The sequence below is a fragment of the Canis lupus genome, chromosome 8 (genome assembly GCF_048164855.1).
Source record: "Canis lupus baileyi chromosome 8, mCanLup2.hap1, whole genome shotgun sequence".
Classification (NCBI taxonomy): Eukaryota; Metazoa; Chordata; class Mammalia; order Carnivora; family Canidae; genus Canis; species Canis lupus.
The window spans coordinates 35,102,873-35,119,584 of record NC_132845.1 but is presented as its reverse complement, the minus strand read 5'-3'; the positions used below and the strand labels follow the sequence as shown (position 1 = coordinate 35,119,584).

General features: G+C 41.0%; 1 protein-coding gene across 5 annotated transcripts in view; it reads left to right on the top strand.

The window, feature by feature from the left end:
• SORT1 (sortilin 1) overlaps nt 1-16,712 on the top strand; it is a 66,810-nt gene that overhangs the window by 11,113 nt on the left and 38,985 nt on the right. For all 5 annotated transcript variants that reach the window (XM_072834865.1, XM_072834864.1, XM_072834863.1 and 2 more), the window contains exons 2-3: nt 11,256-11,315; nt 12,963-13,036. In XM_072834865.1, the coding sequence (XP_072690966.1) occupies nt 11,256-11,315; nt 12,963-13,036 (134 nt within the window). The remainder of the gene's footprint in view (nt 1-11,255; nt 11,316-12,962; nt 13,037-16,712) is intronic.

Below are 16,712 nucleotides of genomic sequence, written 5' to 3'. Positions count from 1 at the left end.
AAGAAAATGGGTCACTAATTTTAGGCAGTTCTGACAAGTTTAGCAAATTGATCAGAGTGATGGTCTGTAGGTTTATCTTAGAAGTCAGATGCATAAATTTCTGCTACATGGATCCTGGCCCCAGAGGCCTCCCTTGCTTCCTTCCAGTGAGTGTGTGGGTCTTTGGGGTTTCTGCCTAAAGCAGGTTGCTGTTGCCCTCTCCTTTCAACACTGACGTATTGCAGAGCCGGCAGGCTTAGTTGGTTTTTTGTTTGTTTTAAACAAAGAGCACTGGAAAAGCAAACGGAGTGGTTAAATTATTGATGAGTCAGAATTTTAAAGTTCATAAGGAGTAGAAATGTTGGCATTCCATCCCCCTCACCTTGGCTGTGAAGTTAGATTGCACTGCTCAAGTTCACACAGCAGAGCTGGAAATAAAATTCAGATTGAATGTTAGCCCAGGGCTCTCCTCTGTATCGTCTTGCCTTGCAGAAAACTGAATAATTGAGTAGGTATGAAAACTTGTGTAATATTTTGTGTTTAGTGTTTTCATTTCTAAGAATAGTCTCCATGAGAACTGGAACATTTGTGATCTTATTTTTAGCTCATGTTTTATGATCCTAGCAGCGCCTTATTTAACGGAACTGAATTCTGTTAAGATGTTCTTCCTGCCTGCAAAAGCGTCACCTAGGTTGTTTCGCAGACCTCTTCTGCACAGCCCTGTGTCCCGTCTGTCCCTGTGTTCCCTAGTTGGGGTTAAGAAGCCTGAATCTTAAATTTCCAGCTTTTATGAGATCACCAGGGCCTTGCCTTTGTATGTTATTTCATTTGATTCCTATTATTCCAGTGAGTGAAGGAGCATAATTCAGTTTTACTTCTGAGGAAGTGGATTCCCAAGAGAGAAAATAATTTGAGCCTGTTTTTCCAACCAGCGAGTTACTGGTCTGGGCTTTCATACCTACTTTCATAGTTGTATTTTCGCTGTGACAGGCTGTCGTCTCTAGATTAAAGGTCTACTAGCATGGTTAGCCTTCATTTTTAGACTTCTGCAGGAAGTGTGTTTTGGGGTATAAATGCTCCATGAGCACGGAACATGTACTCTCACTGCTGTTTCCCCAGTGCTCCAAATAGGGCATGGCACGTGGTAGACAGAGGTACTTGTCAAAAGAAGGAATTTGTGCGAAGGATGCCGTCAAGGGATTCATTCCCTCGTTTACCAGCCAGAGAAGCCATTCCTGGTCTGGTCATCTGCAAGTGGATTCTCAGTTGGGGCCAACCCTGTGAAACTGACCCATGTTTGGTTGTGCCAGTGTTGGTTCTCTCAGTGTTTTACTTTCCATCAGGTGTGTAACTAAGACAGGCAGAAGTTTCTCATTACCACATTTTCTTTCCAAGCTACAGTGACTCTCAGGACCAACTTTAAGTTCTCTGAGCTACAGCAACAGTAATTTAATTAGGCTTCTGGCTTAATTGGATGTGAAGATAAAGTTATCCTGTGAAGGATGTTGTGTTTTGTGGCCTTTCTCATTTTCCAGATGGAGCTAGCAGTCGGCCACAGGACCACAGAAATGGACATTTGTGTTAATTCATGGTCTCTAAAATGTGTGGACCTCAGACTTTAAAATGGTAGGCAGTAAATGCATGGGTAAATCTTACCATCATCTGTCAAGGTGAATGTTTCAGAAAAGGTAGTACAAGCTGTCCCCTACTTCCTAACATAATGAGTCCCTGAAAACCAATTTGGTTATAAATGCCAGCCAATGATTCCCTGCTGCCCAGAGCTTCCCTACTGGGGGCAGCAGACGGCTGCCAGTGCCATCTGGGACGTTAGAAGTCACGGTTCAACAGGTGATGAACAAGAGACTGTGAGTTTATCAGAGAAGAATGATGTTGGGATGTGGTATTAGGAAGTCTACTTTAAATTGAGACCCACCCCTGTTAGTGTGGCTGGGAGGAGCGGGGCTCTCTGACCTGTCCTGTAACCTTCTCTTGCATCCCGCTAGCCAGTATAACAGAAGAATAAACTGATATGCTCTGTGTATACTTTTTATACCACTCACCACTCTTTTATATATCCTTTTTTTTTTTTTTTTTCAAAATAAAAAAATCTGGGATCCCTGGGTGGCGCAGCGGTTTAGCACCTGCCTTTGGCCCAGGGCGCGATCCTGGAGACCCGGGATCGAATCCCACGTCGGGCTCCCGGTGCATGGAGCCTGCTTCTCCCTCTGCCTATGTCTCTGCCTCTCTCTCTCTCTCTGTGACTACCATAAATAAATAAAAAATATTAAAAAAAATAAAAAAATAAAAAAATCTGTAGTTTTATTTTTATTTTTTAGGGAGGGACAGGGAGAGGGAGTGAGAATCTTTTTTTTTTTTTTTTAAGATTTTATTTATTTATTCATGACACACAGAGAGAGGCAGAGACACAGGCAGAGGGAGAAGCAGGCTCCATGCAGGGAGCCCGACGCGGGACTCGATCCCCGGTCTCCAGGATCACACCCTGGGCCGAAGGTGGTGCTAAACTGCTGAGCCACCCAGGCTGCCCTGTAGTTTTATTTTTAAACATGATTCCTGCTAGTTGGAGGTGGCATGGGGATTAATTCAGTCAATCCAGAAAAACTAAAAAGAAGAAAAAGTGTCACCATAAATTCTACCATATAGAGACAGGTGCTGTTAATTTTTTGAAGGCCCTCCCTCCAGGTAGCTTCTAACCAGAAGTACCCACACAAGATTTCACACACTGTCCTGTAACTTGCTTTACACGCACCGCACTGCAAGTATCTTCCAGCGTCAGTGAATACCTGAAACATTTTCAGCAGCACCCAGTATGTTTCATTGCGCATCATTGCATATTTAACGAGGCTTAATCCTTCACCTAGAATATACTGAGAGAGTGATATCTATGGCGTTGTTATATGGATTAGATGATAATGTGTTAAGATGCTTTCGCACAGTGGCCTATAGGGAGTGCCCAGTAGTTGTTAGCTGCAACATCCAGGTACGATCATCCTTTGTCAAGACGTGTAATAATCTCCCTGTGATAGATCCCGAGGGTGGGTTTGCTGGGTCGCATGGTATGGACATTTTCAGTTCCAATTCACATCAGTGAGCAGATCTCCAGAAAAGTGGTAGCAGTTGGTATGCTCCCACCCACAGGTGCTGGTCTCCCTGTCCTCCTCACTGGATATGTGCTGTCCAGCTTTTCTGGAAGGTGGAAGTGTCATTACATTATTTTTCTGTGACTTTCTTTGGATTACTAGTGAAATTGAATAGCTTTTCCCATGTTATTAGCCACTTCCTTGTCCTTTGTGAATTGCTTGTTTGTGTCTTCCTCCTAGTTTCTTTGGAGGTCTTTGTCTTTTTCTTATTGACTTGACAGCTATGATAGAAACCCTTTGTCTTGTTGCAAATAATTTTCCCAATTTTTTCAACTTGCCATTTTGTGTTTTTTTTTTTTAATAAATGAATCTTTTTTTATTATTTATTTATTCATAGAGACACAGAGAGAGAGAGAGAGGGGCAGAGACACAGGCAGAGGGAGAAGCAGGCCCCATGCAGAGAGCCTGACCTGGGACTCGATCCCAGGTCTCCAGGATCATGCCCTGGGCTGAAGGCAGCGCTAAACCACTACACCACTGGGGCTGCCCACCATTTTGTGTTTTGCCATTAAAATTCTTTTATATAGTCCAGGTAATCCCTACGTTATATTATGGGTTCCAGTTTCTGTATTATTTTTTGTAATTTCTCATTCTAAGATTATATCAATAGTCACTCATACTTTCAAGGGTTTTCAAGATTTGACTTTTTATATTTAAATCTTTGCTGTATGTGGAATTTATTTGGGAGTGGGGGTAAGAAAGGTTTTAAGGATCCAGCTTATTTTTTCCAAATAGCTAGTTTCCCCAATACTTCGACCACTAACTTGAAATGCCAGCTTCATCATAGGCTGAAAAAAACCTTGCCTGGTCTTGGACTTTGTTTTGTTCCATTGATCTATCTTGTCTTTTCTTGTACCAGTAACTGTGCTAGGAAATTAATAAATCTGTCTCTAGGAGTGGCAAGTTCCATGCTCATCTGCTTCTGATTGAATCAAGCTGAGGTTTTTCTTGTTTGTTTGTTTGTTTTTTTACGTAGTCTTAAACTGCTTGGTTTCTGAGCTTCCTACCATAGGGTATGATGAAGTAATCTGAATTACTGTATTTACCCTGTGGCCCCTCTGGATACTGGCTTTTGTACTGTTTGTTCATCATATAAACAGCATGTATACACGGTTTCCCTTAATTTTGGCCTGCTTCTGCAATGTGCATTTGGCTCACTGCTTAGCAATAGGAAGTGGCCAGATCATGTTCTCTTTGTGCTAAATAATCTACCTCTTAGGGATAGTACATTGGAGCAACACAGCCATTGTTTTCTGGAAATGAAACATGCGTCACCTCTCCCCACCTTCTCCATTTCAATTGTCACATATACCTCTAATACATAACATCGTTTTTGCAACACTGCTTGAGGTAGACACTCACTCTACCTTCTGTTGGCTGAACTCTTTGCCTCCCACATGTTTTTATATGTTCAGTATTTTAATATTGTGGCCTATTCATTGGTAATATTGTGCTGATGGTTTGGGGTTTTCTCCCCTTAAAGGGATTATTTTGCCTTTCAGTTCTTTCTAGCCACACAGCTTCGTTCTCTGCTCATATTTCTCTTATTCATCTTACTTTGCCTTGATTAGAACAGTTGAACCATAACTTATTGGTTGATTATGTTCAGCTGTATATATGATTGGAAACCATGCATATTCGAGAGTGATCCTGTGGCCTCATCTCCTTTTTTCTTTGTGCATGCAAGCAAATACTCTTCTTCTATACACTTTTCCTTTTCTGTATTTTTATTTTCCTTCTATTCCTACTACAACTTTTCTATCATTTTTAACAAGCACTTATAGCATCTGCTATATACTCAGCCCTTGACTGGTGGTGACATTAGTAGGTTACTTGTGTTATCCTTTGACATCTTTCAGAAGGCTTGCATGTATCCTCATGTTTGTTGTACCTGCACAGCCACCTTGTTATTGTTTGTGTCTGCTTCCACCTCTGGAAGTCCTGCCTAAATCTCAGTATGCAGATCACTATTCTTCGTACTCAAATGTGTGAACTTCTCTTCTGTACAGTCTTCCCCTGGCCTGTGTCTCCAAACACTTTGATGCAGGCAGGCCATCTTGACCAGTTTGGGCCATATGGAGCTGATGGTAAGTATAGTGGGAAGGAGGAGTGAGGTCACTATTATGTGTGTGGGCTAGTGTTAACAGTGTTCTGGCTGGCAGAAAGGCCATAGGAAGAATCCCTATTCAGCCATTATTTATGGAAATGTTGGTAACTATGCTAGAAGGAAGATGACACACAGGTCAGTAGTGTTGGTAGCAGGGGTTTGTGAATAGACTTCTACAGAGATATTTGTGGAGCTCTTAATGCATGTAAGACCTTGTACTAGGCCTGATAGGCGATACCAGAGCACAGTGCTTGCCATCTAAGAATTCCTAGCATTATCTGAGAGGTAGTCAAAGAGGCAAATAGTTATAGTACCAGCAACATCCATAAGTGCTGTGAGAATAATAGCTAAGAAGAGATCACGTGAGCTGTGTTAGGAACCAGAATGGTTGGTTCTACATGGTAAGTTGGAATTTCAGCTGTCTTTCAGATCTTTTGCACTGGTGTAGTCCCTCTCTTGTGGCTGTCAAAAAGTCATGCCCACCGTATAATACTGAGGGGCAATGAACAAGTTCAGAAGAACAGAGCTTTTCTTTTCTAAAGCCTGCATTTAACAACTATTTTCACTGGCCATAGAATTCTGTCTTTACAATTTCCCCCTAGTTCTTTAGAGATACCAATACACTGGCTTGCACTGTGACCAAGGAGAAGTCTGCTATGATTCTTTGTTTTTCTGTGTATGATGTTTTTGTTTCTCCTGGATGCTTTTAAGATTTTTATCACTGGTTTTAAACATTTTGAATGTGATGTGCTTCAGTGTAGTTTTCATTATGCTCCTTAAGCTTGGGATTTGTAAGCTTTTTAGCTCCCTGGGTTTATACTTTTCATTAAATCTGGGAAATTTGAGGCTCTTATTCCTTTCAATTTTTTTTCCTGTTCCCACCCCCCATCTTCCAGAGACTCCTATTACATATATATTAGGTTACTTGAAACTCTGTAGCCCAGTGATGCTCTGTTCATTTTTTCCTGTCTTTTTTGCTATGTCTCACGTGAATAGTTTCCATGGGTATGGCTTCAAGTCTATTAACGGCCTCTTCTGCAGTGCCTCCTCTCCTGTTAATGCTGTCCAGGGTAATTTTCATCCCAGACACTGTAATTCCCATCTCTAGAAGTCCAGTTTGAGTCTGTTTCCTATCTTCTGGGCCTTTATTTAGCATGCTCAATCTGCTCTCTAATTTCTTGAACCTGTGGAGTATAATTACAGCTGTCTTCACGTCTTTGTCTATTAGTTCTATTATCTGTGTTATTTCTGGGTCAGTTTGATTGATTTTTCTCTTCATTATGGTTCCTGTTTTCTTGCTTCTTTGGGCGCCTGGTTTTTTTTTTTTTTTTTTTTTTTTTTTTTTTTTGGGCGCCTGGTTTTTTGATTGAATGTTGGACATTGTGGATTTTATCTTCTCGAGTGCTAGATATTTTTATAGTCCTATAAATATCTTGAACTTTGGTCCGAGGCATAGTTAGGTTCCTTTTTTCTTTTTTTAAGATTTTATTTATTTATTCATGAGGGACACAGAAAGAGAGAGAGGCAGAGACATAGGCAGAGGCAGAAGCAGGCTCCATGCAGGGAGCCCGATGTGGGACTCGATCCAGGAACTCCAGGGTCACACCCTGGGCTGAAGGCAGGCGCTAAACCAGTGAGCCACCCAGGGATCCCCATAGTTAGGTTCCTTAGCAGTGAATTGGTCCTTTTTGTTTTTGTTGGGTTTTTTTTAAGCTTTTTAAGGTAAGACCATTATAGCATTTAGATGAGGGTTAATTTTTCTCCTGAGGTAAGGAGAAGTGAGGTAGTGAGGTAGAGCTTTTCTGAGTACTCTCTCCAATTACTGTGACATAAGAGGTTTTCTACTATGGTTGGGAACAGGAATTATTTCTGGACCCATGTGAGGCCTGGATATGGTCTCTTTCATTTCTTTCAGGTAGAACTTTCCTTGGTCTCAGGTAGCTTCCTTACACACATATGCTGATGAGGACTTAGTTGAAGGCTTGGCAGTTTGGTTGGAGAGCCTCTGGCTGTGGATCTCAAGTTCTCTTTCTGTACAGCTCTTGCCTTTCTAGTACTCTATTCTGTGAACCCCAACCTCCACCGCCTCCACAGACTACCACCTCATCTCTTCAACTGAGGAGACCTCTGGGCTCCACCCTGGGTTTCCCTTCCCTGCACTGTGGCCTAGAAATTCTCTCCAGACAGTAAGGTAGGGCAGATGGAGGCCCTCGTTTGTTTCCTGTCTCTCGGAGATCAGTGTCTTTCATTGCCTGAAGTCCAGTGCCTTGAAAACTATTATTGTTTTACATATGCTGTGGTCTTGGGGTTTTTTTTTTCAGGTGGGAAAGCACATCTGACCCTTGTTACTCCATCTTGGCTGGAGGCAGAAATCCTCTCAGAATAGAACTTTTACATGTCATACTCCGTTCTGTCATGGGGAAATTAAGTGGGTCTGGCCTTTCTACTTCATCATCTTCATTTTCAGAGCTTCACAAGTAGTTCATAAAGAAAATGAATTGAATATTTATGGAGTGCCATCCATGTGCTGTGCTATATATTAGTTCCTAAAATGAATAGGTTTTGTCTCTGCACTAGATGGACTTCAGGGCTAATGAGGGATGCAGCCAAGGTTCTTGTTGCTGTCATTAAAAGTAATACATATTTTGAAACATCTAAGATGCCACTGCGTTGTAGAGTGACACTTGTGTTGTACCGAGTATAATCGGTCACTAACCATTAGAATTGCTAGCCTTTTGCTGACGCTTGTGAATTCTGTCTCCTAACCATGCCTTGGTTGTCCACTCTTTCCTGAACATCCAAAATCCTTCTCCCACTGAAGGGGTAGGATTATATCCATGCTTTTAGTTCCCCAGTGTTTCTGGGTTTGTCTTCTTTCCATATGTCCTTTTCTTTTCATCTGAGGTTTGGACCATTGTTAGATCTGATTTCATTTTTCTCTTTAACTTTCACTAGTATAAGAATGGTAAAGACTGGAATATAAAAAGTTAATTGCATTTGCCATAGGTGAGTGGGTTTTTTCAGTGAGTTTGCTTTCAAAAGGAGAATGTACTTGGTTATTGGGAAGGGAAGGGGGCTTAGGGGTCGCAAAAGACCACAATTATAGTTAATAAATCTGGCCTCCATTTCCAGAGGAACTCTTTGAATGATAATGAGGTCCATAATGATCCTTTGAGTTGTTCAGGTGAAGCTAGGTGTTGCTAGCGATATCTAATGATCCTCCTCCTACTGTGACTGGGCAATAGGAAAATGTGAGTAATGCCAGTGTGCATTGACTGGGTCAGGTATGTAGGGCTTTGTCCGAAAAGCCAGAGTTGCAAATCCCGATTGGCTCAAGACTATATTGTGGCCTGATCAAGATAGCCAGGACTCCAGAGATACAGGTTATCTTTTATCCCAGTCAGTTGTGACCAGAGCCTTCCTTGGAAAGATAGCCTGTGTTTAGATGACTGTGAGCCCCTGTGGTCTGTCTGGTGCCTGTGGTAGCTCTGGATATTCCTGCTCCTCAAGGAGCTCATTGATGTAATTTCAGACACTATATCCTCACTCAAGAGAACAGGCCGTCTTGCTCTGTGTGGAATATCTTACAAGACACATGGCTGTGTCAGTCTTTAAGCTTCCGGTTCCAGATGTTTCTAGCAGCCCTACTTTTTCTCCAATGCTTAGCCAGCTCACATGTATGAATGGCCTTTCTGTCCCACAGGGCTGTGAGCAGCTCTGGCTGAGCGTTTGGTGGTTATCCAGCGTTTAGTGAGCAAGTCGTCCGTGAGGCCCTGCTTGGACCTCTTACAGAGGTTCTCCCAAGGCTTCTGCTGATCTAGAGGTACTTACGATCCGGGGAGGAGACAGCAGAGGTGAATTCAGAAACCCATTCGGGAGGACCATGAAAGAAGATAGAAGATCAGCAAAACAATTCATGTTTGAAGTCATAGTTCTACAGACTTCTCTCTTGGGGCAATGGCTCAAGTGACCACGTGGCGGGAGTCCCACCATTTATAGACATGTTCTATTTATGGTTTGGGAAGGATGTAGAATCATTGTCAACAAATGCTTAGTAAGTGTGTAAAGTAGCATGGTGGGCACAGAGAATACCAAGAAGTATAAAGTTGTAGCCTCTATTCTAAGGAACTGCTCAAACTCAGAAAGGCAGGGCCTGCTTAAGATTTAAAAACTTAAAAAAGAAAAGATTTAAAAACTTAAGAAGTTACAGTAAGTCTTTGTAGGTGAAAAGCATAATCGTCAACATTTAGCAGAAATCTATACTAAACTATTTTTTTTTTAAAGATTTTATTTATTTATTCATGATAGTCACACAGAGAGAGAGAGAGGCAGAGACATAGGCAGAGGGAGAAGCAGGCTCCATGCAGGGAGTCCGATGTGGGATTCGATCCCGGGTCTCCAGGATCGCGCCCTGGGCCAAAGGCAGGCGCCAAACCGCTGCGCCACCCAGGGATCCCTATACTAAACTATTAACTGCTCTCAGGGGAGTGGGGCTTGAGGTGGTGGGACGTGTGACGGGGAAAAGGAAAGCTCTTCACTTTTTCCTGTACATTTGACCCTTGAACAGTACAGGTTTGAGCTGCATGAGTCCACTTACATGGAGTGTTCTGTTTGTTTTATAAATGGAGTGCAGTACTCTAAGTGTATTTTCTCTTCCTTATGATTTTCTTTGTAACATTTTATTTCCGCTAGCTACTTTATTGCAAGAATACAGCCTGTAATACCTGTAACATACAAAATATGTGTTACTCTACTATTGATGATATTGGTAAGGCTCCCAGTCAACAGTAGCCGATTAGTAGTTAAGTTTTTAATGAGTTGTATGTCAAAAGTTATATGTGGATGTTTGACCATGCTGGGGTGTCAACACCCTTTACCCCCGTATACATTTGTGTATGGCTGGAAATTGTTACCAAGTGTCAGTATTGCCTTTTAGGAATTCTTTATCAGTTAAAAAATGGTAGAGACCAGGAGATTATACCCATAATGTTAGCCTTAAATAGCTCTGTGTGATAGGACTATAAATAATTTATATTTTCTTTATTATACCTCCCTAGTTTTTCTATTGTACCTACATTTTCTATAATGGGTATGTATTATTTTATAAATAGAGAAAGTATTTGAAAACCAAAACCCTAAAGAATCCATAATGATCATTATAACTACATTCCAACATGCTTAACATATCTTGGAAATAATATACCAGCTTTCCCTTTTCTTTCTCCTCACTCTTACCATGACTTTTAAGACTGTTCTGTCGTAATTCATCATGCTCATCATTACTATGTATTTATTTTTAAAGATTTATTTATTAGAGAGCAGGGGGAGGGAGAGGGGGAGAGGGGGAGAGGAAGAGAGAATCTCAAGCAGACTCTGCGCACTGAGCACGGAACCTGACATGGGGCTCGGTCTTGTGACCCTGAGATCATGACCTGAGCCAAAATCAAGAGCCAGATGCTTAATAGACTGAACCACCCAGGCACCATCATCACTATTTAAAGGTGAAGCAGGGCATCAGCTCTTGCTTCTGTCCCTTGTGATTTTGAGTGAGTGAGTTAGCCTAGGAGCAAAAGGAATCTGGCTAATAACTACTCAACTGTACTGTGAAGGCTGCCTAGAAAAATTCAAATTATGCCGATTGGGTTACAATTATATCTGTCAATGTGGGCTGTGATCTCTTGTTTTAAAGCATCCTAAGAATACTTTCTATATCTTTATATTTAGTTCTTTTGGAGAAAGCAATTAGATTATTCCATCTCCCCATCTGGTGCAGTAAGAAAACTCATCTGCTTGGCTTACTTCGTACGTGAGAGAATTAAAATGTCCAAGTTATTTGTAATTTGGGTTAAGTAGTTCAATCCTAGCTCTCCCAGATTTTTCTGGGAATCCGTATCCCCTTATAATAATGAAGTTAATTACTTTGAAAAGAATAGTGCTCTGAATTATTTAAGGAAACCGGAGATCGAAAGACAGATGACAATTCTAAATCAAATTTTTTTTTTCCCTTATAGCATGTGTTTGATGATCTCAGTGTCTCAGTATCCTTGTCCTGGGTTGGCGATGGCACTGGGGTAAGTAGCATTTTGAGTCTGTTAATTCAGTGCGGTGAGAAAAAGATGTTGATTGTAGGAGTTTAAACACTGAATGTTGTTACTTTCTGAAATGGTCTCCAACCTCCGTTGCAGAAAATAACATGTTTGCAGTACAGACTTTCAGGAAGCTGTGATTGGTTTGGTTTTGCTTTAGACCTGGGAACATCTGGTCACCTCCTTCTTCCATAATAGGAAGATAGACACCTTTTTAGTTTTTGGTAGCTGCTTGGCATCAAGATGAGCAAGAAGAAGAAAGAGGAGGAAGAGTGCCATGTGCCCAGACAAGAGCCTCACAATACTTGGGAAGACCCCTGTATAGAAGCAGAAAACTGCACGTCGCACATCTTGGCATTTTTTTTCCTCCAAACTGTTCCTGTGTCCTTTCCTGTGGTTAGCGTTGAAGGACTATGGCGCCCAGGGCTCATAGTTGTTCGACTCCATCTGTTGTCTCTTCTCCTGTCACAGAGGAGCCACTGCCAGGACTGGGGCCATGGAGAAAGAGTCCGTCAGCCCCTTATCCCTGCTGGTATATATGATTTCCCAGTAGGAGGGTGTGCTGAGGGTGGCCTCAGGTCTTGAATCAGGGCTTGGTGTTGCCCAGCTCTATGTCCTTCTGTCTGAACAAAGGCAGAGGAGGCCACAGCTCATACCCTCTGGTATTCTGGTAATGTATATATCCTGGCACTGGGGCACATAACTGCTGTATCAGGAACCAAAAGAAATAGAATTTTAGTGTTGAAAAGCAAGTTAGAAATTTCTTATTTTAATTAATTTTTAAACTTCTGGTAGAATGTCTTTAAACACATCTCCGGTTCTTCTACAATTTGAGTAGCATGCTAATTTCCAGAATGTATCCATTTATCTAAGATAGTTGGTATCTCTAAGGTTTCTTGTTATATGGCTACTTGAGATTCCCTCCCCTCTTATACTAAACTACTATCAGAATCTTTTCCTCATGCATATTTATGTCTAGAAAAATACTTATTTGAAAAATTAATTTCATGGGGAACTAACAGCAAGGAAAGGAAGAAAAGGATAAATATATGTGACATATTGACCTCTGTTAGAACACCCATACTGTTTAAACCTCTGTAAGCAGAAAAAGGGATGATCTTTGCCTGAGACTATCTTACAATTATAGAGATACAAAATAGTTGAACCCTTCCTTTATTATAATGTGTAGTTGATGAGCTCTGCCTCACTACTTCAAAAGTATGTGATGGAACCATTTCAACAAATTGAGTTGAGATCCTGTGTCATGGTGAACCCTAGTAACATGGTCCTTCTTGGTTTTCTTTTTCTTTTTTTAAGATTTTTATTTATTAATTAGATACAGAGAGCGAGAGAGAGAGAGAGAGAGGCAGAGACACAGGCAGAGGGAAAAGCAGCCTCCACGCAGGGAGCACGACGTGGGACTCCATCCCAGGTCTCTAGGATCAGGCCCTGGGCCAAAGGTGGCGCTAAACCACTGAACCACCCAGGCCGCCCCCTTCTTGGTTTTCTGACATTAGGCTACCACAGAACAGGGTTATTGACGATCTTTTAGATGTTGATTTAATCCCATCACATGCAAGCATGTAACTGGACTATCTTTCTTATTGACTGCATGCTTTTGTCTCTTCCCAGATCATTCTAGTCTTGACTACCTTCCATGTACCACTGGTAATTATGACTTTCGGACAGTCCAAGCTATATCGAAGGTGAGGTGCATAACATGTGGCTGGGGCATTGGCTGAGTAACACATTGTGAATGTAAGTTCCCTACTTTTATAGACATGACGGAGTCTAAAAGTTGATTTAAAGGATCTTCTAGCCATCTTAAATTTTCACCAGACTGTCACACTCAGCACACTGAGTGTCCGTTTAGCAACCTGAAGAAGTATGAAAAGGGATCTAGTTCCAAGGAAATTAGGCTGACCACACTGAGTGGCAAAACAAGAAAGGAAGATGAAGGAAGGTCTGTAGGGGTCTGTATCTCTTCATTTAAATGGGTATTTATTTGTGGGAGGGTAGTATAGAGTTTTAACCATCTTTGTATTTATTGTGAGTTTTTATATCCCTGAAATAACACAAATGGTTTTTATATCCCTGAAATAACAGTCCTTACTGTACCTCCAAATGAGTGTGATTTATCTTACAATAAAATGGATACGTATTTTGAGCCCTAAACAGATTGTTTCCAGGTCAGAAGGAAGTTCTCAGGTCAGACCTAACCCAAGTGCGTCATCATATTCACACTGGTAATGATGGTGGCAGTATGTTCAGGAACCATAATCTATACTGTGACATTCACAAAGTTTTAGAGTTGTCTTCTCAGAGGTACAGCTTGGTTAAATACTAGGTTCTTTCCCTTAATTGTAAGATTCGAGACCAGCTAATTCTCAGCAATTACTAATTGTCTTCTCAGTCATTTGTGCCTATCTCATTTTCCCCCCAAGGGACCTAGAGAAGTATGACATGCCAGCAGATGACATAGAAACTGCCTCCCAGGGCCAAGCGATCTCCCAAGAGCCACAATACTCTCTCAGAGTTCCTTCTTTGACTATTGGTCTTGGTCCAGAAGGGAGTGAGTCCATGTTGAAGCTCTCAGATGGATCAGCCTAACCCCCCTTCCCTAGTAGGTATGATCACTGGCTGCTGCTCCTGAGCCTGGATCCAATGCTCTCTGCCCTTCAACACAGCAATGTTGGTTTAAAAATTGGCCAAGAAGGAATTGCCATCTTGAAATTGCTGTATGCTCCATGAAAGCAAGGTTCTTGACTAACTTAGTTCTCCACCAACTGGCCAAACAGCTGACTCATAGCAGGCAGTACATAGTAATTGAATGAATGAATACCTTGGCTTCTCTATAATTTTTAGACTGATGGTATTTTTTATTTGTTTGATAAAGATTGACAATGCATGTAGAATCCCAGTGCTAGAAAGGGCTATAATCTATAGGTGATCTTGTTTTTTCAGATAGAACAGTATGTGAAGCATTTCAGACAAATGAAAAGTATCCTGTTTTGAGGAGGGGGAAAAATTGTTTTAAATTTGTAACTTCAGTAACTCTTTCCAGTGTTTAAAAAAACTTGCTGTCATAAAATCTTTCCTTATGATAGTTTTTCTTACCAGTTTACTTTTCATTATAAAAGCAAAACAACTGTATTACAAAACATTTGGAAATTTTAAAAGAAAGAAAAAAATCACCCTAAAAAAGTAAAATGTAATCTTAATTTATTTACACTTTATTATCTTGATTTTTCCCTTTTGTATTATTCATATAGCTACATAGTCTTGGGAAAGAAGCAGTGTGGTCCAGGGTAAAGTTGCCAGATTCTGTTGGCAAACAGGTCTGAGATTGAATCTCAGCACTGTCATTTGCAAGCAGAATGAATTCGAACAAGTCATTTAACCTCCCTAAGTTTTTTGTCATCTGTAGGAGAAAGATGGTAATAATGATCACCGTAGAGCTGTTGCAAGTTGTGCTTTGCAGTGGCTGGCATGGAGTGAGGGCTCAGTGGGGTTAGCGGCTGTCGGCACAACAGTCAGGGATGGCACGTAGCCAGCCTGTGCTGGCACTGCTGCATCAGTTGTTAAAATGAATTTGAAAGCCTTTGGTGCCAGTTGGTTAAAAACGATTGCCTGCCCCCACATGCTTCCATGGCTTCTGCAAATGCAAACATACCCTTGCCCCAGCAAATATTACTAACACCTGGTGTCACAACAGAATATGTCAAACCTATGTCTATTCTGTTTCGTGAGTGCTCGTATATTTTTCATAACCCCTCTACTAGTAACTCATTATTTTTGTTAGATTGACAGAACTTAATCACTATCCCCTTGAACACTTGGGTTGTAACTAATGTTTTCAGTATTCCTGATGCTGCTGTGGTAAATATCACACGTTTGTGTCACAGAAGCTGCCCTCCAATTTTTTAGTAGCAAATGAAAACCTCTTCTCTGATGGATCCCTCCCTGTATGTTGTGAAGGCTACTTGCTAAATTCTTCCCTCTCCAGGTTGAATTATCTTCTCTACCTATTGCCTTGGCCACTTGCTTGCTTGCTTTCTGAATTCACTGCCCCCCCCCCCCCGCCCCGCCCTCTACACCACTCTTTAAGCGTTTGGCTAGAACTGGACCTGGCAGGTTCATGAGTCATACCCAGGGGAAGTAGAATGTGTTTTCATGACTCTCTTTCCCATCCTTTTACTTCTCAATTTTGTGCTTTAAGATAGCCAAAAAACCAAAACAAAAGCAGTATCACTAAATGTTACTGTTGAAATAACCTACCAGCCCAAACATCCTATATTTCTCTAGTCTTGTGAGGAACCCTCAACACACACTTTACTAGAAAGCAATCCTATTTGCTTCTCACATGGTCTCAAGTGACTAAGGTTCTTCTGCTTCGTGTTGCACAGCGGGGTTTTTGTTTTGTTGTTTTTTGTTTTTTCCAAGGTCATTTTGAATATTATTTCCTCCCTGCTATGAAGTGAGACCTCTTCCAGAGTTCAGGTGGAAACTGCAAATAGGCCTCGTTGCTTTTCCAGCTGGGCTGGCCACTCTGAAGTGACTCATGGTGTGGAGCATGCCAGTAATGTGTGGCTTCAGAGGGGAGGGGGCAGTTTGATTAAGAGGAGTCATGGATATGGTGAGGTTGCCCAACTGAAAAATGAAATTAAAGCCTGTTGAATCTACTCTGAAGACTCTGTTTTTCACAGTTCTCACAATTATATTATTTATTGGATTATCTTTCTGTACTAAATCTTATGTGGCCAAAGGTTCATTTGGGATTAAAAGAAAAAGCACTTTATCACATGCCAGCTGCTCTGAGTAGTACAGCCCAGAGGCTCACAGGAATAAAACGAAGTTGTGTTTGTTAACTACACCAAGTTAGAAGGAAATATACCTTGATCTTTAGGTTATAAAAAAGAATTGTAGAAAGATTTGGGAAATAATAAATACAGTTCCTAGGCATTGATTAGGTAAAATCGAATAATATATTAATACCTTCAGTTTAAAGGAGTTATATTTAAATAGATGTAATTTTGATTCTCTGTTAAGCAATAATTTATGTAATTGTAAAGTACATTTCCTCTTTCAAATGCGAAGTTAAAAAGGAAATAAACTATATCTATGGTTAAGATAATGATTTGATTTTTGGCAACTGAAAAATGTTTTGCATGCTTTTGTCTGATGGCCTCTTGAGTAACTTTTCATTGTAAGATCAACTTAATCAAACACCACATGTAAGTATGATTCTATACCAAAATTCTGTACCCAGTTGCCATAAAACTATTTCAGGACACCTGGGTGGGTCAGTCAGTTAAGTGTGTGGATTTTGGCCTAGGTCGTGATCTCAGAGTCATGACACTGAGTCCTGTGTCAGGCTTCACG